Raw genomic sequence first — 26,009 nt, forward strand, 5'->3', positions numbered from 1 at the left:
GCGTGCGTTTGTATATCTCGGTGTTTTTACGCTTGTATTTAGGCGTCTGTGTGTGTCTGCTTCTGCTGTGTGTGTGTGTGTGTGTGTGTGTGCGTGTGTGTGGGCGGTGGACTGGATATGTTCAGAGATGCACTTTGAGCTGATGGAAGCCAACAGCTGCCTTACTATTTTACAGAGTGACGTGGTGGTGGGTGAGAAAGGCCTGGGCAGGAATGCGAGGCGGTCGGCCGGTTCTTTCTCCGCCGGGCCCTGGGAGAGTGGCTCTATTTCTATCAGTCTGCCTATCGATCTGTCCATCCAAATCTGTTTTTACCTGTCGCTGTGGGTCTCAGCTCTTGTTGGATGCAGTTTTATACAACACCAGTTGCAGGTTAGACAATCAATATCAGAAGGGGTTTTATTCCAAAATGCAAATATAAAGTTACTTGATGCTCATCGCTCATCGCTCCTCTTTTTATGAATGAATGTAAGATTCTCCTGGACTTGATCGCTGCTTGTATCTGTCTTCATGGACATGAACTATGAACTGTAGGGTTAGGGTTAGCTCTGTTCTGCATTTTTGTTTTAATTTTTTTGTTTTTTTTCTATTTTTAACGTAGGTTTCTAGGTATTTTAAACATCCCTCACTCAGCCTGCTATTATTTCATTATAATTAAGCGTTCTGTTTTTGAGTTTGCTCATGCATCTGGTTGGATTATCTCATTGGATAACCTCTTATACCAATTATGATAGCTGGTATATAGCATTATACCACCATATCCCTTTCACTGTTTTTTTTTTTTTTCCAGTTTACATTAATGTTAGCATTAATAGTTTCTGTGGTAATACTCACAGTATTTTGTTTCTTCATATATAAAGGGATGTTTTTGATTGGTATATGAAGACGTATATACACAGTTTATCCCAAATTAGATCTTAACCAGGATCTCAGTTCTTATTGGGAATATTGTGAGGATGTAAATGCAGTCAGTGACTATTATGAAGGTATTGCAAGGCCAGTACAATATGGATACACACAGCTCATCCCAGAATAGAGCTAAATGGCGATCGGTGCCGCCAGGCAGTTTGTACCATTGCACAGTTTGTTAACGGCACACAGAGGCATATTTGAAAATCAACAAAACTAGCATCATGACTGGTTAATAAAAATATAAAACATGTTAAAAATGCGTGGATTGGGTTAGAATCTACAAGTGGGGGAACGTACCTCCTTGGTCTGGCTTGCCTCACTGTGTGTATCTATAGCTTTGGTCGACCACCGACTGCTCTACTGGTTCCTTTGTGCTGTTACCACTGAACAAAAAGGGCAAAAATTAGAGCATTTTCAAACCTATAGCCTGTTTGCTATAGTTGGTTCCTTTCCAGCATTTACTCCGTGGTTCATTTAACAATTCACATGGCACAATTTAAAGCAAAGCATAATTTATCAACAAAAGTCTTGTGGGAGCAGTTATTTCCATCATTGGTCACAAATTTGGTGTGGGAAAGGAGTTTTCTTCCAGGGTAAGCCAGAAATAACAGCATGTTTAACCCATGATGCATAGAGCGTCCTGTAGTTGGGTGGGATTACAGTCTGATCACGTTCTTGTTCCAAATGAAACTCCAGGGTTGGTTTGGAAACATCCCTCTCAACAAGGTCTCGGTCGGGTTGGCTTGGTCCAAACCCAAGTGTGATTGATATTGTCATATGTCCAAATGAAGCACTGAACTATGGGAGAAACCACTTGTTTCATGTCAAGTGTGGACAGTGCTTGAGACTAAGGAAGCTGTAATGTTCAACACAACCACCTTTGAAATCTTCAGCCAAATAACGCTGTTACCATGTCAACTTAAAGCAGTCTTGACCACCATGCATTCGTGAGTTTATCAAATGAATTGTGGAAAGGTTTCATAAAACCCTTTCTACCCCAAGGGTGGTAGAAATTTCTCAACCCACGGAGAAGCACATAAACCTTCAGGTCAAGTTAAAACATGAAAATCCTCAAAATTGGAGGAATTATGAGGTTTTCACTTGACGGTGCACGCTAAGATGTCAGGTTCCTCAGTCTCCTTCTTCACACCAAAGCTTATCTCCATGACAACATTATCAAACATACCGTGGAAACCATCTCAAGTAGCTACACTCGCCAATGAACATTCAAGAGTGTTGAGTGGAATGGGACATCCAGTCTGTCCTAGGTTCTGTGGTTTATACTGTACAATGACAGAGACACTCTCCCACTGTTGTCTGTCAAATGTGCTCCTATACAACAAGACATGATACAGCAAGTTACAGCACAATACTTACCTTTGATACTTACTTACCTTGATACAAATCTATATTTTGGAATATGCAATATAGGCCTACTAAGGTACAATTATGTCATTGCTCTAATATTTTCACCAGTATATGCAACATTTAGTGCTAACTTATAGAGAACACCCAATGAAAACACAGTGTGTTTAGCTACTGCCTGGACTTGATGTGTGCATCTATTTTTGCTGCGGGTGGGCAATTCACTCGATGCTATTGTGCCAATCAGACTCAATCACAGAAGATTTTTGAACAAATTTCAAATAGTGATTCGACCCAGGTTGTACTCCTCCCAAAGGCAACGCACTCTTTAAGCCTTGTTGGCCATCCTGGGAAAGGTGGGGCTATTCAGAAATAAGGCACATTTCAGTTGTACCATTTTGCTTTGTATATTTTTGTATTTTGCTGTTAATTTAAGCACCGATAAATTATCTGTGAATTACTGCTACGTCAAGGAAGCACTATTTATTTATTGAAGTCTAGCTGGTGGTTTCTCTTATGTTCTCAGTCTCGACACAGTTTCAAAGGAATTCATGTTAGAGCCTTTGTTACACAAAGCTATTATCATGCAGCATAAAGAATTGATAGCCACAGCCGGCTCACCACCGGCCACGCCCATACAATATGCCCACAGCAAATGGTAAACGCCCCAAAACGTCCTCATCATCATTGAAAGACTGCCAATTTCAGGCAAATGGGGGATTTAGGCCGGAACAAACGGACTGATACTGTAGAATATATCCTATTTATATTAATGTCAAAAGTTGCATATTGCAGCTTTAACCAATTAAAGAAATTATTTTGCTTGTAAAGTTTGCTAATTAGATTACTTTATTTTGCACTAAATTAGTTGCAGTTTGTTATATTATGTTATTTAAGACTGGGTGTATTATTTAAAGTGCATCTTGTCAGATATGATTGGTATTTTAATAGATGCTCAACATGATGGCATGATAATTGTTCTGTGTAACAATGGCCTAATGGTTAATTTCCCATCATTGTCCAAGATATGTTACGACAACAAGCCAAAACCTCTATGTATATGTTATTTTGATTTGATTTGATTTTGTATTTTTTTTGAATATCTGTATTCATAGACATTTACAATCAAGTACCTTCACTGCAATTTTAAGAAATCGGTATCTTTGGGTTATCAATTGCAAAGAATTGCTCATTGTTGAGAATGGATATGGGATTCTATTCTGTAGCATATATTTGGTCATTAGGTGTTTTTGAGTTTGTCACATATTTTACACCTAGATTTAATTTGTGCATGGGTTGGATGATGTTAACTGTCACCTTGTTCTGTTGTATTTGATATCCAGTTTTGAAGTCTTTGACTTGGCCAGACAAACCTGTTTTAACTCCCAACGCCAGGAAGGCAAAATCCTTACCTGTCAATGGTAATTTCACTACATTATATAATGTGGAATGCATACTTGAATGAGATGTATCATGATTTAAGGTACTATGAATGTATTTGTAAAAGCCCTCTGCAACTCCCACTGAACTAGGCATATTGCGCTAATCTCTCTTGACAGACTGAATATTATAAACTATTATCATACTGTAAATGGTATCACAAAGGAATTGGGGCTTTGACATCAGTGATTTTATTCTGTGCCTCCAAGCTATAGATTACAGTGTGAGAACGATGATTTAGATTCAGAGAAGCATTTTCCAGATATTACTCAAACAAAACAAAGCAGCCGGTGTCTGAAAGGTGGTTTTAAATGAAGGATTTGGCCTTTTGAAATTGACCACTACTAGCATGCATGATCCCACATTGAATACATTCAGGTATTTGGATGAATGTTTTTAGGAATATGTGAAGATTTAAGTTTACTTCAGAGGAAGGAAAAGGCATTGTCTTAAATATGTTTCAACCCTGATTGCTGGATTTAGCATAATTTATCTTTCATGTATTATTTTGGTGCCTAGTTTATAGCATGCAGATATTGGCTGGTTTTGTGAGTTGTTTAAATTAAATAAGTTTGGATGTCAGAGTAAAGTATATATTGTATAGAGTGTATTCAGACACATTAGTTGGGAGTAACTGTTGACAGTTTGACATGGATTTTCTAGTTTGTGAGAGTTTATTTGCTCATTTCTTTCAGACCCAACAAGGCTGTTCAATGCTTACAGTGCATCATTAGGTTTGTAACTTAAAGGAATAGTTCACCCAAAAATGAAGATTCTGTCATCATCTACTCACCCTCATGCCAGTTTAAACACAGGTGAAGTTTGTCCATATAACACACAGGGAGGTTGCCAGCACAACTCCATAGCAGCCTTCTCCAAAACAACTGAAGTCAGTGGGGACCAGTTCTTCAGAGTTCCAAAAAGACCTATATTTACACCATAATTTAGTGCAAATCTTAACTACAGCTGATTTGCAACAAATAATGGTGTATAGGTCTTTCTATTCACAGTGTGATTGTTTGGCTGTTTTTGTTTTGGAACTCTAAAGAACCGGTCCCCATTGACTTCAGTTGTTTTGGAGAAGGCTGCTACGAAGTTGTGCTGGCAACCTCCCTGTGTGTTATATGGACTAACAAATTTCACCTGTGTTTCATTTGGCATGAGGGTGAGTAGATGATGACAGAATTTTCATTTTTGGGTGAACTATTCCTTTAATTCAAAGCTCCATTTCCTTCTGCTGTTTATAGGGTCCCACTGAAACTCCATCCAAAACCCCACTGACAGACATCTTCTTCATTCCATCATCAGGAATTTAGCGGTATCCAATTTTTGCAGGGAAATAGCTCCCTCTTTCTTCTTAGATAATAACTTGGGTGACTGGCAGTTCTCAGACAAGTAGCATTGGAATCAAAATTTCCAGCAGAAAAAAGTTGGAATGCAGAAGTTTCTGACTAATGAGCTTGGAACTTTGACCCTCATTGTGTTCATGATGTAACTGACATGCAACCTGCAGTTATGTGGCTAGGCTGTACATCTGTAACACCATATTCTGTCTAGATTTCCTACAATAGTGGAAATAGCTCAAAGTATATAACAAACTCAAAACATAGCGTTGTGACTACAACTGCCACCATGTATTTTTTTTAACATGACGTCATCAAAAGATAAGCCAGAGATGTTAAATTTGATCATTTTCATTCCAAAAAAAAGTATTCAGTGTCTTGTCAGATATCAATCAATATTTCAATCAATAGTTAGACCATCATGGGACACTAAAACTCTCCATTGAAACCCAGACTAATGACAAGATTTTTTTTTTTTGTACTTTTTTTTTTTCTTTTACCACTTCCGACTAACAATGTTTTCTACTGACTTAACAATATCACCAGGAAGTGACCTTTAAATGAAAACCGCCCTGCCACAAATGACAGCAAAAAGCCATAGAATGGGAAATGGCCTATAGAGAATGTAAATCAGAGGTGCTTTTTTTTGTTGTTTTTTTTGTTTAGTTTTTTCCCATTGGGAATACTGGAAGTTTTGAGATAAGACGTGGATGTGATGAACAGAGGCTGGGCTTTTGAGCCGACCTAGGGTGGATTATTTGTTGAAATCCTTCTTACTTTAATTCGCTCACATTGTTTGGAGTGGAAGATGAGCAGGGTTTAGGGTTGATAAACCAATAAAAAAACAAAACAAAACAAAACCAATAAACCAATATATCGCTATCAGAATACTTCCCATTGATCATGCACTGGTACAATTTTTGGCACAGCCACTTCTGATTTCATTTGAAGTCATATTTACATGAGAAGTTTTTTGTTTTGTGAAAAGCTAGTGAAATTTTCGAATTAAATTTGGGTTCAGAGAAGACCAACATAATGATTTATGCTAAATAATGGCACAATATAATGTCCGTTAGCCTCTTTGTCACAGTATTCTTTGAAAGTCAGATTTGAAGGATACTTTCCAAGGAAATGTTCACCGTTCATAGTCATGAAAGAAAATCTTCATTGGCAGAAATATCAAACATTGTCAGAATACCACCCACCCGAGCTCATCCCACCCCACCCAACACAATTTGTAGACATTGGTATTGGACCTAAGAAGTCCCATCTTTGTCCACTATAGTGTTCAGTGGAGCAGAGAGAATCTTAACATCAAGCTTTGAAGCTAAGATGCAGGTCTGATCTTGGAGAGGAAACACAGAAAGCGGTCAGAAAAACATAAGAACGTGAGAAGGAGGAAAGAGCAGGAAGAGGGGAAGGATGAGGAGAACAGCAATGGGATGGCTATTTCTTTTTATAAATATTGACATTTTGAGGTGCTTTGAGGAGAACTGTAGGGAAAAAGGTTAAGAGCATCATGAAAATCTAAAAAGGCTAAATTATAATGAGCAGAAATGTACGAATGTTGATCAGTTTTACAGACACAGATGATGCCTGACTATAAGCCTAAAACACAACTTAAAGTCAAATTTTCACTGAAATTTCTCAGTCAACACCATCTCATAAAAATCAGTGAAATGAGAACGAAATCGGAAATGCAAATGATGTGACGATTATGTTCCTCTGCCACAAACCGAAATAGCACGAACTGGACACGCCAATTTCACCTGTTCGTCACGTGAAAAGATTAGCTAATGGTTATGTTTAGGCTAGTAAAACAGCTTCGGTTAACGTAAGGGTTAAGGTTTTGGTCATGGCTAGAGTTATAATGTGAAGATTACGTTCCTCTGCCACAAAACGGAATAGCACGAACTGGACACACTGTTTTTACGTGTTCGTCACGTGAAAAGATTAGCTAACGGTTACGTTTAGGCTAGTAAAACCACTTCGGTTAAGGTTAAGAAACTAAAACAATGTGGTTAAGGTAAAGGTTAAGGTTTAGGTAAGGGTACTTGCTGAAAATAGAAAACTTTACTCCCAGTAGGAAACTTGTCATGAGTGGGGAATTGAACCCGGGTTGTCGGAGTTGAGGGTAAATGTATCCACCCCCCACCCCCACCCTTACTTTCCACCACGCTACTTCAATGTCAAACTACTGCCTGTTTCTAGCCTTGTCTCCTCCATGTAACCTTCTCCTAGCGGGGAAACATATTTCTCTCATATTTCGTGCACAGAGCACGTTATTTGGATTTTATTTCATGGAATTTCATGAGACCAGGCTGTCTCGGTGTAGGACCAGGTTTAAGCAAAGTCTGTGAAACGAGCGTTGACATTTCTTTTTGCTGCAAGTCAAGGTGGAGGCCTTAATCTATGCCTAAGGAACCAGCTCCCATATTTATATTTTTCTTGTCTAAACTGTATTTGTACAGCAATGTAAAAGGCTATTTTCTACTAATAATACCTAATGTGCCATCGATGTTTTTGCCCCCAAAAGGACGAGCTGTTACGGCTGACAGAAAGAATAGTGACAATCTTTTTTTTCTTTTTTTTCTCTCTGTATAGGATTTCTATGTCATTGTACATTGTGTACGGTCTTTAAGGCCTTTTCACAGAGGAAAAGTCTTTTGAAGAGCCTATTTTTCTAAAAATGTTCACCAGTAGAAAGTTGGCTTGTTTGCTAAATGTAACTTTTATCATTTAATAGAATTTGGTAACTTTAATACCAATTCAATGTTCCTTGACTGTTGCTGGTACTAACAATGCACAAATTGTTTTCATAATTCTTTTATGTTCAGACCACAATGGCTGTTGTATTTTTTTTGTTGTTTTTTTTGGCAGTTGTTTCCATGGAGATCAATAAAAAGTGGGTTTACATTTTATCTCCTCTGTTTGTGTCTCCTTTGTCCTCTGCCTCTGTTAGTTTCTCACTGCTTTCTTTTTTTAAATGAGACACTCATTAACAAAAAGCACCGGCTAAACCGCTATCCCTGTGCTAATCGCTACGCTAAAATGTGATTTCCAACTCAATACGTGTATCATTTGCACTGGAAACCACATGTAACCCTTTGAGATCATCGTATTAAAGATTGATTCCTATGCGTGGTGCAGTGAGCCAATGGCAGAGAGGAAAAGAGGGGAATTCCCTGTTGCTTAAGTTGATCTGCCCCACAGCGGCGGCGGCCGTACTATTCCATTAGAGATGCTCTAACTCTGAAGTGTGAAAGTTGGCTGTGGTCTCTGGGATAGCTGCAGTTATCCTACGACCAAAATAGTACCAATGACCGACAGCTGCCGGCCTGCCTGGAGACTGCAGCACAGGACTGAACACTGAAGTTTGGGGGGGGGGGGTGTCTTCAGCACAGAAAGTTCACCTAAATTTATTTTGACGAGGGCCATCGTTTGAAGGAAGCTAGCCTTATGTCTTTCTCATCCCTCACATCAACTTTTTGGGAGTTCCTTCTTCCTCATTAGTGAAGTCCTTTATGAATCACCAGCACTGAAACTTTAGCTGTCTGGCTAACTTTGCTCACTTCCCGTGTAAACAAAACAAGTTCCAAGTCTCACAGAAAGAGAGATCTTCTGCCATTGAAAGTGCGTTCTTTTCGTTTAATTTTGCCAGTCCCCTAAACAAGCCAAGCAGTAGACGTCATTAAAATTAACGAACCATCCAGCCTTAGAGCTGCTACAAGGTCCCATTTTCTCACATTTAGGATAATGGTAATCGCCAGCGATTGCTTCACATATTGGGTGAGGTGACCAATGGGCCAAAAAGTCGGAGTAGTCCTATAAGTGATGATGAGCCTTTAACAACTCAGCTGTAGTTTGTGCACTTTGCAGGGTAAAAAATGCAACAGCAGCCCAGTAGATTTATACCTAATAGCGGGAGTAACCCTGCATTCAAGTGGTGTCGGATTTACGGTCTGAACGAGTTTCCGACAAAGAAGTGGCACATCAACACCTTAATATGTCGGATGATCAAGTCGGAGAAAGCGGGATTGTAGATGCAGCACGATCGGCCGAGTTGTGATGTAATCGGTCTTTCCAACATGGTTGAACAGAGCACAGAGTCGTACATGAATGTAAGAAATTTCATACAGTAAAGCTGAAAATGAAACACAAGTACAAATGTAAAACACATTCTTTGATAACTAGTGTTACGGTGTTCAATTTCCTGTGGTATTTACATTCATAATCCCCTGAAATAGCCGAAGATTGCTTGCTAGCTAGGCTATCGCTAGCTCGATTGCTAATGTTAGCCTAGAAGGCTGGCAATGTGTGTAAACAGTTGAGGAAGCGTTCTCCAATTTTCTGACCATAAAGCATGTGAATGCGAAACTACTAGGAAGGCTGAGTTGTGAGATATTCCTGACTCTGAGAAAAGTACGACCCGACATCACTTGAATGCAAGAGCAGGGCTGGGAGGGACACTTTTCAGGGGTGTTGTGGAGGATAAACCCACCTAAACTCAGTCTGGCCACCATTTTTTGTAGAATATTTATGAAGATAGGGTCTTTTAAGGGGGAAAAACATAATTTCAAACTTTATGAACTACTTTATAAATTGAGTTAGCTCTTAGATTTTTTGAGCCACCAGATGGCCTGAAAATCATACAGTTCTTTATCTGTTTTTTTCTGTAAGCTGCATGCCTTTGTGGTCATTTTATTGAGGTAGACCTTTGTAAGATGCAAAGTACAAATTTGGAAAACTATGAATAAGCAGCATGGGGCCTAACATAACAAGAGTTTCCCTCTGTAATAAACTGTACTCTGTACTGTTTATATTGTTTGGTCTGCTTTGTGACTGGGCTGGAAAATGTCCTTGTCGGTAGGTATGCTGTCAACTGATTCACACTGGCTGAAAGGAAATTAACTGGGTTGAAAGATACTTACAGAAAATAACAATTCAAATAGCAATGAGTTGAGCAATGGGACAATCCACCAAAAAAACTCACTGTATCCCTTAAAGATGCTAAGTGGATGACAGAAAGTTAAAGTACCTGATACTAGCATTAAAACCCAATCAATCAATCATGCTCTATTGGTTACAGTGCGCACTAGTTGCACTGATGCAATTTGGGATTAAGTGCCTTGCTCAATGGCACCTAGACATTTGAGGGGAGAGCGTTACTCGTTCACTTCCCACACCCAGACTTTCCTTGCTCCCCCCCCCCCCCCATAGCATGATTCTGCCGGTTAGTCTGTCATGTCAGGAGGGGATTAGGGTAAACTTAGTCCACACTACACAGTTTGGGAGGTATTTCAGTGTGAGAATCACCAAGGTCAAACGGCGTCAGTTTCAGGCTACCGCCGGCATGCGAACGAGAGACAGTGTCAAACCTCAAACATCTCCCGATGCACACACACTCTCCTATTTCACAGGTCATCACTTCTCCGCCGTGGGATACCACACACGTTTATGTTTGATTTGCTTTTCGCCGGGCAAAGTGCAAGTCGTCCAGTCTGCCAGAGGACACTGGCTCGTCAGCAGAGGAAGCATGCAAAAGGAAGTGAATGCGTGTTGCAAACCAGTGTTCAGCAGGTAGTGGAGGCTCTGCACTTAATGTTTAAAAAATTATGTTGGTGACTATTTGACTGAATTGTATGTGTATGTGTCTTAGATCTCTATTGAAAAAGTGATTTAAATCTAAATGAGAGTAACTGATTAAAGTAACAATCTGCCACATTTTCATATAAATACATTTTTTCATTTTTTTTTCATTGATGGAATCTATAGCAAGTTCATGAAAGCTTTTACATTTGCTGTTCTAAACACCTATGTGGGGGTCCCTGTTTCCTGGTAAAAATCCTTAGCTGCACAGGAAGTGATGCATTTCATGTTTACAGAAGCAACAACAGTTTGGAATCGATAGAAGAAATATAAGAAGCTGTAGTCAACACTGAGTGTCTTTATAATTACAGTATGTTTGGCCGAGAGCAACGAGAGCAAGACACCAAAGCAGTGACTCCAAAGGTGTCGCCAAAATCAAGAAAAACAAGAATCTCGCAGATTATCACTTTTAAGAGTAACTAAACCCCAAACCCAACATCTAATGGTAAAAAGTACTGCCCAGCCATCTGCTATTGGCTGATCTTTGGTGCCAGGTGATGTCACCATGGCACCAAAGACCAAAGATGGCCAGTTCAGTTTTACCATTAGATGTCAGGCTTCACCACAGATTTGGGCTTGGGGTTTAGTTACTATTCAAAAAAAAGGATGGACAATGGACAATGGATTGGTGCTCCTTAAAAAAGCCTACTATCACTCAACATAGTATAAAGTGTTAGCATGGAGCCTACTATCCATAGACTGTAAAAAAATAAATAAAAAAAAGATGGATGTAGTGAGTGACATAATCCATTATCTTCTGAAGGGCCGTTTTGAAGCCTGGAGATTGTGTTTACGGTCGCTGCCATGTTGACAGTTTTTGGAGCCGGAGCAGCCAAAGCGAGGCAAAGGGTGGAGCCAAGCTGGATTAGGCCTATATGCTAATTTGTGTTAGTAGGACAACTATTAAAAAAGTAGAATTACCAAAAAATTAATGGAAAACAGAATCCTTGGAAGACGTGAAATTAGCTACTGAGACCTAGCCTCTTGTGGAAAAAATGTATTGACTTTATATTTTTAGCAAGAAATTGGGGTTGTGGTCCCATTGACTTGCATGGAGTTGGGCCGGGTTTGGAGTCTTTTTGGAGCCGGCCTCTAGCGGACATTTGAAGAAATGCCACCACTTCTGCATTGGCTTCAAAACTCACCTATAGTGTTGCCCGCTTGCAACTAACATTTAACAAAGTGTGCGCTAAAGTGCTAGCATGGAGCCTACTATCACTCAACAGTGTATGATAAAGTGTTAACATGGAGCCTACTATCACTCAACATAGTGTATGCTAAAGTGTTAGCATGGAGCTAGTATCACCCAACATAGTGTATGCTAAAGTGTTAGCATTGAGCCTACGATCACTCAACATAGTGTATGCTAAAGTGTTAGCATGGAGCCTACGATCACTCAACACAGTGTATGCTAAAGTGTTAGCATGGAGCCTACTATCACTCAACACAGTGTATGCTAAAGCACCATAGCTCCTGCTTCACATCGCTAGCTTGTCTGGGAAGCTAAGCAGGTCTGGCTGTGGTTAGTCCTTGGATGGGAGACCAGCTGGTGCTGGAAGTGGTGTTGGAGGACCAGTAGGAGGTGCTCTTCCCTCTGGTCTCATGAATAATATCCCCAATGCCCCAGGGCAGAGACAGGGACTCTGTCCTGTGAGTTTGCACCGTCCATCGGATGAGACGTTAAACCGAGGTCCTGACTCTGTCGTCAATGAAGATCCCATCGGCACTTATCGCAAGAGTAGGGGTGTAACCCCGGTGCCCTAGCAAAATTTCCCCCAAAAAAACAGGCCTTCCTTCCATCATGGCCACCTAATCATCCCTCGTTACCTAATTGGCTCTTTCAGTCCTCTACTCTCCACTGAGATAGCTGATGTGTGGTGAGCGTTCTGGCGCAAAAACTGGCTGCCGTGCATCACCCAGGTGGGTGCTACACACTGGTGGTGGATGAGTTGAGTCCCCCCCCCCCCCCCCGATATGTGAAGCGCTTTGAGTGCCTTGAAAAGCGCTATATAAATGTAATCAATTATTATTATTATTTATTATTAAAGTGTTAGCATGGAGCCTACGATCACTCAACACAGTGTATGCTAAAGTGTTAGCATGGAGCCTGGTGTCACTCAACATAGTTTATGCTTAAGTGTTAGCATGAAGCCTACTATCACTCAACATGTTTGCTAAAGTGTTAGCATGGAGCCTGCTATCATTCAACATAGTGTATGCTAAAGTGTTAGCATGCAGCCTACTATCACTCAACATAGTCTATGCTAAAGTGTTAGCATGCAGCCTACTATCACTCAACATAGTGTATACTAAAGTGCCAATTATCTACCGGGAACACATGGATGTTTTTGTTGTCAAGGTTCTCATCATTTAAGTTGACTAAATTTAAAGATATTGGATATTGTAGAAATACTGTATTAGCTGTTAGCAACTTCAATTAGTCAAACTCTAGTTAATAAAGGCATAAAAAGGTACCTGTGAAATTAGTTGATGACTCATTCTAATGCTAGAAATAAACACTAAAGCTGCAGGTTAAAAGTTGACTTCCTCTGGGTGGAAGTATTCCAACTACTTTGATTTTATCCAGAAAAAAAGGATGAGAAGTTTATGTGGAACTGTATGGATTTTAAACAGGGCTGGAAAAGAGAATTGAGCTCTGTCAATGTTCCCTGGATAAATAAAGGTTAGAAAAAAGCACAAATATACAAAAAGCGCGCACACACACATACAAACCCTGACGCACACTCTTGCCATTAGATCTAGATGGATAGTTCCTCTGGGTCAGGGCTCTGAGGTCAATGCAACCCGAGGCACCTGCTGCCCTGCGTCACCAACGGCAGCACACACACACACACACACATACATATACACACAGCAGACCAAACAATATAAACATAAATGTGGTAGAATTGAAGGGGGAAATTCAGATATGTATGAAATTAGTTTGTGGCAGCAGCAAATATGATGTATATTATATTAATATTAATATGAGGGCGTGCAAAATAACAGCAGCTGATGAAATTAAAATTATTTATAATATTAAAACAAAAAAAAGAAATATATAGTGTTAAAAAAATGTTTTTTTTAAATGTATATATATGCAAACGAGACAAATGAGAGAAATATGAGAATATTAAATAAATTTGAATTTACAGCATATATAAATCTGCAAAATTTATGTATGGTACCAAAGCCAACACAAGCTCTAAACATGTGTGACTTTGCACACACACACACACACACATGCATGAAGGTCATAAAAAATATTGGATGCTGCGTACTACCTTCGAAACACACATACACACATGTAAAGGTTGAAAAAAAAAGTCTAATTTTATTTCTAGCTACCTACAAACTTCAACACACACATACACACACACACCTCGTCTTGCTCCCTCTGAGAAGGGGAGTAATCAGATCTTGAGCTCAAACGGCCCTTAATGAATGACAGCACTGAGCAGCTGATTATGTACCTCCGCCATCCATAATAACTTTATTTATATAGCACTTTTCAAACAGAGAACACAAAGTGCTTCACCAAAATAGATTAACCACCATCCATCCATCCATTTATTCATCTATGTATTTATCCAGCCATTCATCATCCACCTATCCTGTCATCGATCCATCAATCCATCCATCGCCACAAGTCAGGTGCACAAAACGACTTTGTGTGTGTGTGTGTGTGTGTGTGTGTTGGCCTGGGTTTTCCTCCCCTGGCAGATCCTCCCAATCTGAAAATACGCCCCACGTGTCGCCGCTCGCCCAATCACAACACTGCATGAGAGGGATGTTTTGGTTTTTCATAGCCAAGTCTCAGATGATTTAAGATTAAAGGAGCATGACACCCAAAAAACAAAGTTGATTTATCTGTTTTACAGGCAAACTCCTTCGTTTTGAGAGTTTGTTCCTAAGATACCATGAAAAAAGAATATATTTTGCGGACTCAACCGCTGCTAGAAAAGTGATTTTAAAAAGTTGGTTTCAACCTAATTTTGCATTATTTAAAGCTGCACTTGACAAGATTTTTATGTAAAAATACACATAAGAGACAAATTGAAACTTAGGAGTGAAATAGTTTCTTTATTTCTTTATGAATGTAGCCTAATCTTAATCTATTCCCCTCTTTATCTTTTCTTTTCCATTGGAGATATCCCATGCAATAAATCAGTCTATGTCTGTAAAATGGAGCAAGTGGTTTGGCTTGGCTCAGAGTGCACTCTAGTGGCAAAGAGCTTTCCAGACATCCAGCAGTTTCACAGTCCTCATCAGTCAATAGGTTTGGTAGTTTTGATGTTAAATGATATCAGATGAATTGATGCTCCTGGATCACCTACATCAGTGGTTCTCAGCTTGGGGTCCGGGGACCACCAGGGGTCCTTGAGGGGGTTCCAGGGGGTCCCCAGCAATCTGATGAATTGTTCAACTTCACCATTATTTAATTTACAAGACATTAACACAATTACAAGAATGTAGAAAGAATTTTATCATAGTTTCATCAAGCATCATCAAGCGTCATCTCTCTACCTACAATACAGATAGTCATGGAATACTGGACAAAATCATATCTAAAAATAAAAATATTCTCAGATTTGGGTCCAAGAGACAAAATCTCATCAAATGGGGGTCAGTACTAGTGGGATCTGAAAGTTGCAAGATTTTCCATCAGCAAGTACTACCTTTAAAAAAAAACAATACACATATTGGGGTTCCAAAGAAAAAAAAAATATGGCAGGCAAATACAAATCATTTGTTCCTTATAGCCAAGCTAACAGTGCAAAGATGAAGCTTTCTTTTCTATCTTATTACAGCTGTGATGTTCAGCTGAGCCTTTTCCTCCATGATGCTGTCCAAATTGATCACTTCAATGAAGACATCATAAATCCCCTGAAATGAAATAAACACATAATCTGAAAGAAAAAAAAAAAAAGTAAAACATGGAAAAATATAAATATACACTGCCAGTCAAAAGTTTGGACACACCTGATTGAATGTACTCTGTTTTTCATTCTCTTAAAACCATTTTCTATCTAAAGGCTTCTGCTTAAATGCTTGAAATTTGTTTCTACAAATAGTGAAGTTGATCCTATGTATGAATTTCTTTCCAAAGCCTTTGCCTTTCCATCAAGGCAAAGGGCGGCTACTTTAAAAATTCTAAAATAGAAGATAGTTTTGATTTAACACTTTTTTGGTCACTGCATAATTCCATTTGTGTTATTTCATAGTTTTGATGTCTTAACTGTTATTCTAAAATGTGGAAAATAGTAAAAATAAAGAAAAATATGGTGTGTCCAAACTTTTGACAGGCAGTGTAAATATTGTATATTCACCTTCTCAACTACAACTAAACCAATAATGTTATCTATTGCACAGATACAATGCAGGTAAGTCTCAACTGTGTATAGATATAAGTTAGCTGTGCATACAAATATTAGCGCTACACTCACTTTAGGAATCATGTATGGGGTGAGGTTGTGTGTGATGGTGTCATGTAGAGTTTCTGAAACAAAACATAAAGGATGTGCTGTTATCACCACTGGACTGGGAACAAAATTTGATTGACAGGTGATCTGTGGGAAGTGCAGTGCAGAAACAGCACAGCAATGAGCGCTGAGCAACAAAGATGGAGACGAAATTCAAAAAAATCACAGACCTACTGCTCACACAAACCTCCTTTGAGGACGTTACACAGTTTGATATCAGGACAGTAGAAGTTATTCATGATCTTTTCAAACCACTGCCTCTTGTTGTGCCAGAAGGAGGCCTTGAAAGAAATGCGTCTGAACTGGAACGCTGGGACAAAGACAACAAAAGGGACAAAATACAAAGACTAAGAAATGACAACAGATCTCCTGCTACAGCCTACAGAAAGCAACTCATGCAGTATCAGTACCAAGAAACTAAACACTGTGTCATTAGACTTTACATTATCTTAGATAAACAAAATCAAACTGAACCATTCCTTTCCTTAGGTCGAGGATCATGGATTCATTTTTGTTCCACAGCCCCAGAATATTCGGTTTACTGTTATAAACAGGGATAGGCCTCTTTGTGATCAGTTATGAATCTATAAACAGCTCATCACCAAAAAAAATCCTAAAAAAGATATGAACTGGTATATGAAATGCATGCAAGTAAACTAACTCGGTATATAACACAATTGCAGGGTTTCTTCAACAACAAATACAGCATGTATTGTAATTCTCACATGGAATGATGGTGTAGGTGACGGTAAGCATCTTCAACCCATTGAAACAGGTAGTAGAACAAGCTGAGAAATAATAAATTCCACCTGTGAAAGAAATTCAAAAACATTTAATGTGATTGTGAGATGGAAAAATCTAAAAGTAAATCTTAATAGACTTACGATTAATTGCTGTTTTTAGTAGAGGAAAATGATGTAGACCATACGGAATAGAAAATAGCTAGTAAAATCCACTACATATTTTCATCTTGTCCTGGTGAACATTTATTATTGTTTATTTATCAGAGGTGTGACCAAGTCAACTTCACCCAAGTCAGTGTCAAGTCTTGAGTCCCAAGTCTAAATGTAGATTACCAAGCCAAGTCCATGTCATTAATGTCAAGTCTCAAGTCTAAATGTAGAACAGCAAGTCAAGTCAGAACAAATTCAAGTCATCAAAGTACAAGTCCCGAGTCACCAGAACCCAAGTCAAGTCAAGTCTCAAGTCTTCTCTTCATGCATCAAGTCAAGTCTCAAGCAATTAAAACTGACTTGAGTCTGAAGTCCAAGTCATGTGACTCGACTCCCCACCTCTGTTATTTAATAAACCTTCCTTCCTTTCCTATACTCACTGTAGCTGTACCATATTTCCATATTTTCTGAGGAGCATAGAAGCTTTTTCTGTCCAAAAGCAAACACTGGAGTCAGAAGTATATCGGCAAACAGGAGCATTTTTAGAAACATCCTGGGTTACTGAGATGAAGTCTGGTTTTTAAAAAGTAATTTTACACATATTACACTGTGACACCGTACTTCTTCTGAAGCAGTTGAAGTTGGACTACCTCCATTCACACATTAGGAACCACATCTTTCAGGCCAAAACTTCCTCAAAATGTCCATTACTTCTCATTTTGCCCTGTGAACTTCAGTGAGATGTACAGTATGTCAAAATAACAAATGGGAAGTCACATAAAGCACAACTTCTTCTGTAAAGTCAAACTGGGATGTATCTATTTTAGTTAATTTACTGTATGCACAACTGATTTCTTTTAACCTTTGGGTTGTAGATGCCCTGTGAACAGCAGTAGTCTTCTAAAGTGCCAGTCAGAGCATAAGCATCTTGCTCAAGGGCCATGGTAGTTGTGGAGGGAGAGTGAGTGTTTCTCATTCACATCAACTAACCAAATCCAAACTAATATAGTTATCAGTGTTTGTTTAAAAGATATCGAATGATTTGGTTAAAAATAGGCCTGGGCGATACCCAAAATTTAATATCGCGATGCTGTCCGGCCAAAATATGGGGGGGCTTTTTTTTTAATTTTATTTTTTATTCCCTCTAAATGACATCAAATTTCTAGGCTATTAATAATAATAATTCGATACTGCGGAAAATATCGATTTGATATTGATATTATCAAATATCATCCCAAGCCTAGTCAAGAAACGACACAAGATCTTCTCAGGAAACACGACTTTCGGCAGAAAAATAAGTAAACCAGGTTTAATCAATACACAATTTTGTGGGTACAAGCGAAGCACAAATCTGGGCTGAAGGTTGGAGACTCATCAAGTGTAGATAGTTAACGGCATATACAAGAAAGAAGATAAGTCCCAATGTGTGTCTGTCTTAACATTCAAACTGCATACTAATTGTAAGAAAAGTACATTAGATAATACAGATACCACAGAAAATATAGCGATATTTGTGAAATATCACAATATTTTACGTTGTATCGTCTGAGCAACCCCCCGATAATACGGTATATTGCGATATTTTGGCGGGACAGCATCGCGATATTAAATTTTGCTTATCGCCTAAACCCATGGGCATTAGCATTAGCAAACCACAGCTCTCAGGATATCAGTATCGCCGGAACTGAGGAGGCAGGAATTAAAGCTGTACTGGGAAACTTTGCACGTCTGCAGTTTTCAAATGGCAGCGAGGGATAACTGAATATTTGAATATATCTGAATTTGTCTACCGATAATATACTTCCTTGACTTCAACACCAAGAAATCATGAAGGTGGGTCAGTAAACTGCATGCAGACCGCTCAGGTTTACCATCCCGGCCGGTCTGTGATGTTTTATACCAAAGGGACAAGAGAGGAAAAAGATCTAACGTTGGTGAATCCAGCTTTCTCTGGACGGAGTGCTCACTTTTGGATTTCACTCTTAAATTTTGATTTAAGAATAGTGTGGAAATTTCCCACAGATTTCCTACAGACACCGGAATTTAATTTAGGCAGATAGGGTGATCTATAGTCTCTCACTTAGTGGTAATGGGTCATTCTTCTGTTGTAACCCCACTTTATTTGATTTCGGCTGATAAGACGGGTGGATTTTTATATAAAAAATCTTGCCTTGTGCAGCTTCAACACTGAAATACAGGGTGTGGAGATCAGAGAGTCAGGCAGCCCAGGAAGGAAAAGATCTGTGGGCAGAAAGCTTGAGTGAAATGGCCTAGGGCTAGTGAAAGAAGGGAACGGGAATCTGTTAACGCTGATTTGAAAATAGCACTAGAGAGAATAAAAGGTACAGCTGAGAATGAACTAGATAAAATGGAGGATATTATATATGACTACAGAGTAGAAAGGTCTGCAGTCTGCGAAAGGAGGGGGAAGGAAACAAAGCAACTGAACAACTAGTGCAGGAGAGAAGGCTGCTCAAAAATCGATGGAGAAAGACATCTGAGGGCATGTAGAGGATAGAATACCAGCAATCTTCCATTCTACAAAGACCTCTTTAAAATTGTCATATCACTCCTTGCTATGGGGAATGAGTGGCAGTCAGAAATAAACAGAGCAGAAGGTAGAACATCACCCAGAGAAGTTCACAAATAGGGAGAGGTATATGGAGGTTAGGCTTCTTCCAGATATCCCCACCAGTTGAAGAGCCAGAAAACTGTGGATCTTCTGAGTTGGTGTGGTCAGGGAGGCCAGAACCTCCCGTTGGTCCCTCTGGTGGTGTTGTGGGTCTAATTCAACCAAACATCTAGAATGGGAGGAACTAGGAACTAGACATTTGCTGTAATTTAGAAGCAATAAAATAAAATTTAAAAAAAAACAACAACAACTGCCCCCTCCCCCGCGATAATATAGTATATCGCGATATTTTGGCGGGACAGCATCGCGATATTACATCTTGGATATCGCCCAAGCCTAGGAGGAACCCACTTGACTCGGTGACAAATCTACATAGGTGCTCACCCAAAACAGCACAAGGTATAGTTACATCAGATCCTGTATATTGGTAGATGTTACAAGGTTTTAAGTTATGCTTTATAACCTTAACTACTCACAACTTCCAGCAAAATCCAAACTTGATCATTTATGAAAAAGTACTTGTCAATCGGATTTATTTTCCTAGGAATTAATGTTACCAGCTAGTTGTCACTTTTCCTCTCTATAGACAAATTCATACAGTAAATTCACATTTGCTCCTTAAAAAATATTTTCAGAACTGTTGGGGTTCATTCAAATGAGTCAAATCCATACTTCCAGGGAATAGAAAAATATTTTACTTTGAGTCAACTAGGTTTTGGGGTAACCATTTGAAAACCATTGAAGAATTCTCTGAGAGAATAAATTGTTCTATGAAATCACTCTGCTATATTTCAAAATGCATTACACTTTCAGTTTATTGAGCAGTGAGGAAAGATTCATATCAATAGCAACTCATGTTCATGTCTGTTGATAACGTTGCTACAGCTGCTTAGTCAACGCCAATACTGATGATGAGAATTGAATGGTTTGCACACTGTATTCACTTTCTTAAATAAAAAAAATCTAACAAAAATTCGCTTTTTGGTCTATTTTTAGGGTTAGGAATTGGCATAAGGCCTCTGGTGAGGTTAAAGTCAGATTTATAATGAACTTTGGGGAAAATTAGGCTGAGTTCCAGTTTCCAGCCTTTTTGCACCTTGTGTACAGTCATGGGAAAGTTGCAAAAACCAAGTTTGTTGGCTGGTTGCATTTGGTCTTGTTTTATGGGAAAACATGTTGAAAATTGTATCTTACAGTCATAGCAGTTTATTTGCTGTGGTGCGGCCAAATAAATATTGATGGACTATCATTCCATAAACAGCAGAGAGATACAAAAACACAAAGAAAACACACAGAAAACAACTTACATCGACATTTGGATGGAGGACCATAGAGTGTTTCAGGACTAGGGCTGACTTCAGGATTAGGGCTATGAAAATACTTCATCTACATTTTTTCAGATAACCGGTAACCTGCTCCACAGACAAAGATGGGGGTGGGGTAAACCAAGCCTACACAGAAAACTATTTCCAGGCAGTTTTTCAGCTTTTATCGGGTCTCTCCAAGTCGCCCGTATCGAATCTGAACGGCTGATCGTAGCCCATGAGGTGGTTGTAGTCGTGGGGGAACGGGAAAAGCTCCGGGTTCACCAGCAGCCCCGTCTTGCCTGCGTAAAACGTCGTGAACATCTTGCTGACCTCCGGGATCCGCACCTGCTTCTGGTGGAAGACGGTCTTCTTCTCCGTCAGGAGGACGCTGTAGGTGACGGCGGTGTAGGTGTCCCCGTCGGCGTCGTGGTAGAGGCGGACCACGTAGCCCTTGGTGATGAGGTGGAGGAGGACGGGGGTGAGGAAGGTGAAGACGCCGATGATGCCGCAGAAGGCGACCTGCATGGCCGGGCTCTGGATGCCCAGGCCCGTCTGGAAGAGGAGGTAGGGCATCAGACACAGGCTGAAGCCGCTGCTGGTGTAGGAAAACATCTTCACCCCTGAGAGATGAAGGGAGAACAGAAAGTGGTAAAGAAAAACAAACCCAAACTCATTGTTTCTACATACACTGCCCGTTAAAAGTTTGGACCTCAACCCATACATGATTCCTAAAGTGAGTATAGCGCTAATATTTGTATGCACAGCTAACTTATATCTATACACAGTTGAGACTTACCTGCATTGTATCTGTGCAATAGATAACATTATTGGTTTAGTTGTAGTTGAGAAGGTGAATATACAATATACAATATTTACACTGCCTGTCAAAAGTTTGGACACACCACATTTTTCTTTATTTTTACTATTTTCCACATTTTAGAATAACAGTTAAGACATCAAAACTAGGAAATAACACAAATGGAATTATGCAGTGACCAAAAAAGTGTTAAACAAATCAAAACTATCTTCTATTTTAGATTCTTTAAAGTAGCCGCCCTTTGCCTTGATGGAAAGGCAAAGGCTTTGGAAAGAAATTCATACATAGGATCAACTTCACTATTTATATTTGTCTAAGAAACATATTTCAAGCATTAAAACATAAGCCTTTAGATCAAAATGGCTTTAAGATCATGAAAAACATAGTACATTGAATCAAGTGTCCCCAAACTTTTGACTGGCAGGGTACATTGCATTGGTATGCATTAATTAGCCAATATTTCCATGTCAACATACTTGTCTTCACATAGCACATGGATGTTATTAATATGAACTCTATTTCTTAAAGTATTATGGAGCTATCGTTTTTCCTCATTAATATGCAAATGTATGCAGCAAGGTGCTCCAAAATCTAATCAGATCATCTACTCTATAGGAGGAACCTGTGGTGTAAGTGTGAAGTTTCTATGTATTGTTCTGATGTTATAGACACCATGACGACATCATATCCTGTATACCATGTACCATGATGGAGGGACATAAAACAGTTTAGGAAATATACTGTTAACTTTGTTTCTTTAGGCATTTTGTTTCATATAGGCTGTCTACTTCCCTTTATTTTATTTAAATGACAATAAAAAAACATAAATCATCTTTCTCAGTTTACTGAACTGCACCTATATGCTTATAATCTGTATCAGAAGAAAATGAAAGAAAGAAAGAAAGAAAGAGAAAAAGATTCCTTTCAGATCTAGCAAGGGAGTTGGTGGGGAGGTGAAGGTTTTCCTTAAAGTGACGCACCGCGGACAGCGTTGCCGAGGTTGCCGGAGTAAACGAGGTTCCCCTCCTCGGCGTGGAGAGACGTGGAGAGACAGCGGGAGGACGGACACCGGGACTCCGCCTGATCAGACAAATGACACAAAATCACATGACAAAAGCCAGCTTTAGCATGGTTTACCTCACATAAAGTCTTAGTGGGACCACAAATTCAACTATCAAGTGTGGTATGTGTTCTTAGAGAAATAGATTTTATTATTTTTTGTGTGTGTGTGTCCTCAAGGTCTCCATTTCAGAGGCTTTTCCACTGTGACAATAAAATTCTGAGGGAAACACTGAAAACTTGTAATTTTGGGGAATTTTCGGGCAAGAAAACTTAAACAGATTTAAAGATGAGTGACTGAACATGAACACAAAATTTCAGCCACCAGCAGTTTCAATCCAAAAACATTGGTATTGGCCTTCAAAATCCCATCAGTCAAACTTTAGTTGAATATCATTTTGCAAATATGGATGGGATGATCTACTTATCTCATAATACGATTCAATATGCGATATGAGGTTCACGATTCAATACAAATCTGATACAATGTAATACATTTTATTAGAAAAATACAATATATAAAACAGCCTTTGCAAAAGCTACTTCAACAGCTTGGTGCTGTGATAGTAAGTAGATGATATTATAGAGTATATTAGTCTCAAATCAAATCCCAAATCTAAATGTAGATTTCCAAGTCAAGTCCATGTCATTAATGTCAAGTCTCAAGTCTAAATGTAGAACAGCAAGTCAAGTCAAAACAAATCAAGAGTCCAGTATGATTTTAATATCTTAAAGAAAACTAAATATCTAGGACTTTTCAATGCAATATGGTTTTAATAGGATAAAAACTTGGTAAGAGCATCATGAGTTTGATTTCTAGAATCAGTTTCAACTTCAATAAATTCAATCATTCCATACAAATTCAGAAAACAGAATTTAAATTCAGTCGTCTGCTGGAACAAATCTCATCACTTTCAATCTGAGTCATTTACACAAACACAAGATCTTAAGTCAAGACTTTAGAAACCTTTTCAAGTCATCAAAGTACAAGTCAAGTCCCAAGTCACCAGAACCCAAGTCAAGTCAAGTCTTCTCTTCATGCATCAAGTCAAGTCTCGTGCTATTACAATTGTGACTCCAGTCTGACTCGAGTCCAAGTCATGTGACTCAATTATATGCGAGTCTATCTGAAAAAAACAATGTCGTTTCTTCAAAATATGAGGTTTGCATTGAACAGCTTTGCTGTTTTGGTAGATAGATTATTCTACCAGACCTGACAGACCAGCAGGCAATACAGTCGATCCCAGAGAAAGAGAACTTACCGGCTAAAACTAGATTACCCTTACACTACACGTTTACAGTCATTTAGCTAAATATTCTTGTAAACCGTTAACTGCTGGTTTGCCGGCCACTGACACCGAGCTATCATGAAACATACTGCCGTTTTAGGAGTTAAGGAAAAAGAAAATGTCGGTTCAGAGTTAAATACCTTGCTAGTCAGGCTGAGAAACGACCTTCTGACAACATGCAGCCTCTGTTGGTTCACTGTCGCTCCCCTGAAACAAGCCACAGAAAACGGCTTTCGATGCCGCGCGGCTGTAATGTGGATGTTATTAAACGACTGGGAGACAATGCAAGGACGTATTCTGCGTATAATAGTTAGAGGAAACATTGTGAATGAGGGGGCGACCCTAACAACCCAACAAACTCATGGACAAACTGGAAAACAATCACTTCCGCGTCCTCTTCTTCGTTACGTGAATTTACTGCAGGGGAGATATTTATCAGGCGCTCTGCTGCCCTCTGCAGGTAAGGAATAGCTAAAGCAACTCATATAATAAGCTACTAACTTCAATTTTATATTTTTTTCAGCTATATTAGGCTTAACATTACATTACCATGCGGATTACCACCTACTTCTGAATCTTATAGTATAGTACTAGTGACTAATGCATCAGTGGAATTATGCTTATGCTGCTGTTTTGAGTGAAGATGATGGGACACAAAAAATTATGCAAAATACACTCAAATTAAAATGTCGTAAGAGGATACTCTCACTGTGCCAGGGCAAAAGAGCGGGGACCCCACCCCCCCACCCCCATCCCCCTTTGGTCCCTGTCTGTGCACCTTATATAGACTTAGCCTATATTTAGACTGGCCCTAAACAGGTTGCTGTTCCTAATAACAGCCCTTCACACACAATCAGACGTGTCAATTCACTAAACTGGCAAAGCCATTGCATCTTATATCATTTACCAGCAAAACCTCCAAAAATGGCTATATAAATAGACAGAATCTCTAGTGACAAAGTGGAGGAATGACGGAATGATGAGGAATGATAAAAACTACAAGAACGAATTTGTACTCACTTGGGCCAAGGCATGGCAAGTGATGGCCATGCACACAATAGCAGGGTCTCCACTTATCCAGCAGATGGCAGCACACTACTACAGAACAGGTGAATTAGAGTTCTTACCACTGATGCAGCTTGACCCAAACAATAAATTGGTGTTGTATTTGTTAGACGGTCAAAACTAAGAGCAACTAAACTTACTGCAACTATTGTGTGAACTTGTCTCACATCTCTGGTGGGTTCACACACACAGATGTACACACATAATATGAGATGACACTTTATTGATGGGGGATTTGGCAATATGGACTGGTTTACATGGTGATTCGTCGAGAAGCATTGAGATAATAACAATACGAAGAAGAGGAGGAGGAAGAAGAATACACTTTGTATCGTGCTTTTTTAAAACAGAGTTTACAAAGGGCTGTAACACCCAATTCAAGGCAAACAACATACTTGGAAAATAAATGAAAGCAAGTAATAACAAGAAGACAGCACCAGATAGAAAAGAATAGAGGGTAAGAACAAACAATAGGATAAAAAGCATTTCATAAAAGCAAGCCTATAAAAAGAAGTTTAAGAAGTGATTTCAAAAATGATAGTGGTTTTGATCGATCCAAAAACAAAAGCCCGCTCATCTTTAGCCTTAATGGGCTAAAAGGTGTAGAGCCAGACATAACCATGCTTTAATAATGATTAGCAAAATCTTAAAATCAATTGTAAATCTAACAGGTAACCAGTGATGAGATGAGAGAATTGGACTGATGTGGTTTGATTACTACAAAATAAAAGCGGGTTAATTTTTGGAAATGGTTCTC

The 26,009-nt window shown here is 39.1% G+C and overlaps 2 protein-coding genes and 1 long non-coding RNA gene across 3 annotated transcripts; 1 reads left to right on the forward strand and 2 right to left on the reverse strand.

Annotated features, from left to right (window-relative positions):
- The first annotated feature begins 6,143 nt into the window (after positions 1-6,143).
- LOC139933370 (uncharacterized) lies at positions 6,144-7,979 on the forward strand. Its single transcript, XR_011785594.2, has 2 exons — positions 6,144-6,777; positions 6,922-7,979. It is a non-coding gene; the product is annotated as an uncharacterized LOC139933370 (long non-coding RNA).
- Positions 7,980-15,400: 7,421 nt separating this feature from the next.
- Positions 15,401-16,990, reverse strand: ly96 (lymphocyte antigen 96). Its single transcript, XM_071927429.1, has 4 exons — positions 16,916-16,990; positions 16,378-16,500; positions 16,155-16,207; positions 15,401-15,594 (listed from the first exon to the last, which is right to left on the reverse strand). The coding sequence occupies exons 1-4, from the start codon at positions 16,944-16,946 to the stop codon at positions 15,505-15,507; spliced, it is 297 nt and encodes a 98-aa protein (XP_071783530.1). The 5' UTR covers positions 16,947-16,990; the 3' UTR covers positions 15,401-15,504.
- Positions 16,991-20,367: 3,377 nt separating this feature from the next.
- tmem70 (transmembrane protein 70) lies at positions 20,368-24,542 on the reverse strand. The gene is made up of 3 exons (XM_071927435.2): positions 24,328-24,542; positions 22,820-22,919; positions 20,368-21,642 (listed from the first exon to the last, which is right to left on the reverse strand). The coding sequence occupies exons 1-3, from the start codon at positions 24,508-24,510 to the stop codon at positions 21,197-21,199; spliced, it is 729 nt and encodes a 242-aa protein (XP_071783536.1). The 5' UTR covers positions 24,511-24,542; the 3' UTR covers positions 20,368-21,196.
- Positions 24,543-26,009: the final 1,467 nt, after the last annotated feature.

This window comes from Centroberyx gerrardi, chromosome 13 (genome assembly GCF_048128805.1).
Source record: "Centroberyx gerrardi isolate f3 chromosome 13, fCenGer3.hap1.cur.20231027, whole genome shotgun sequence".
Classification (NCBI taxonomy): Eukaryota; Metazoa; Chordata; class Actinopteri; order Beryciformes; family Berycidae; genus Centroberyx; species Centroberyx gerrardi.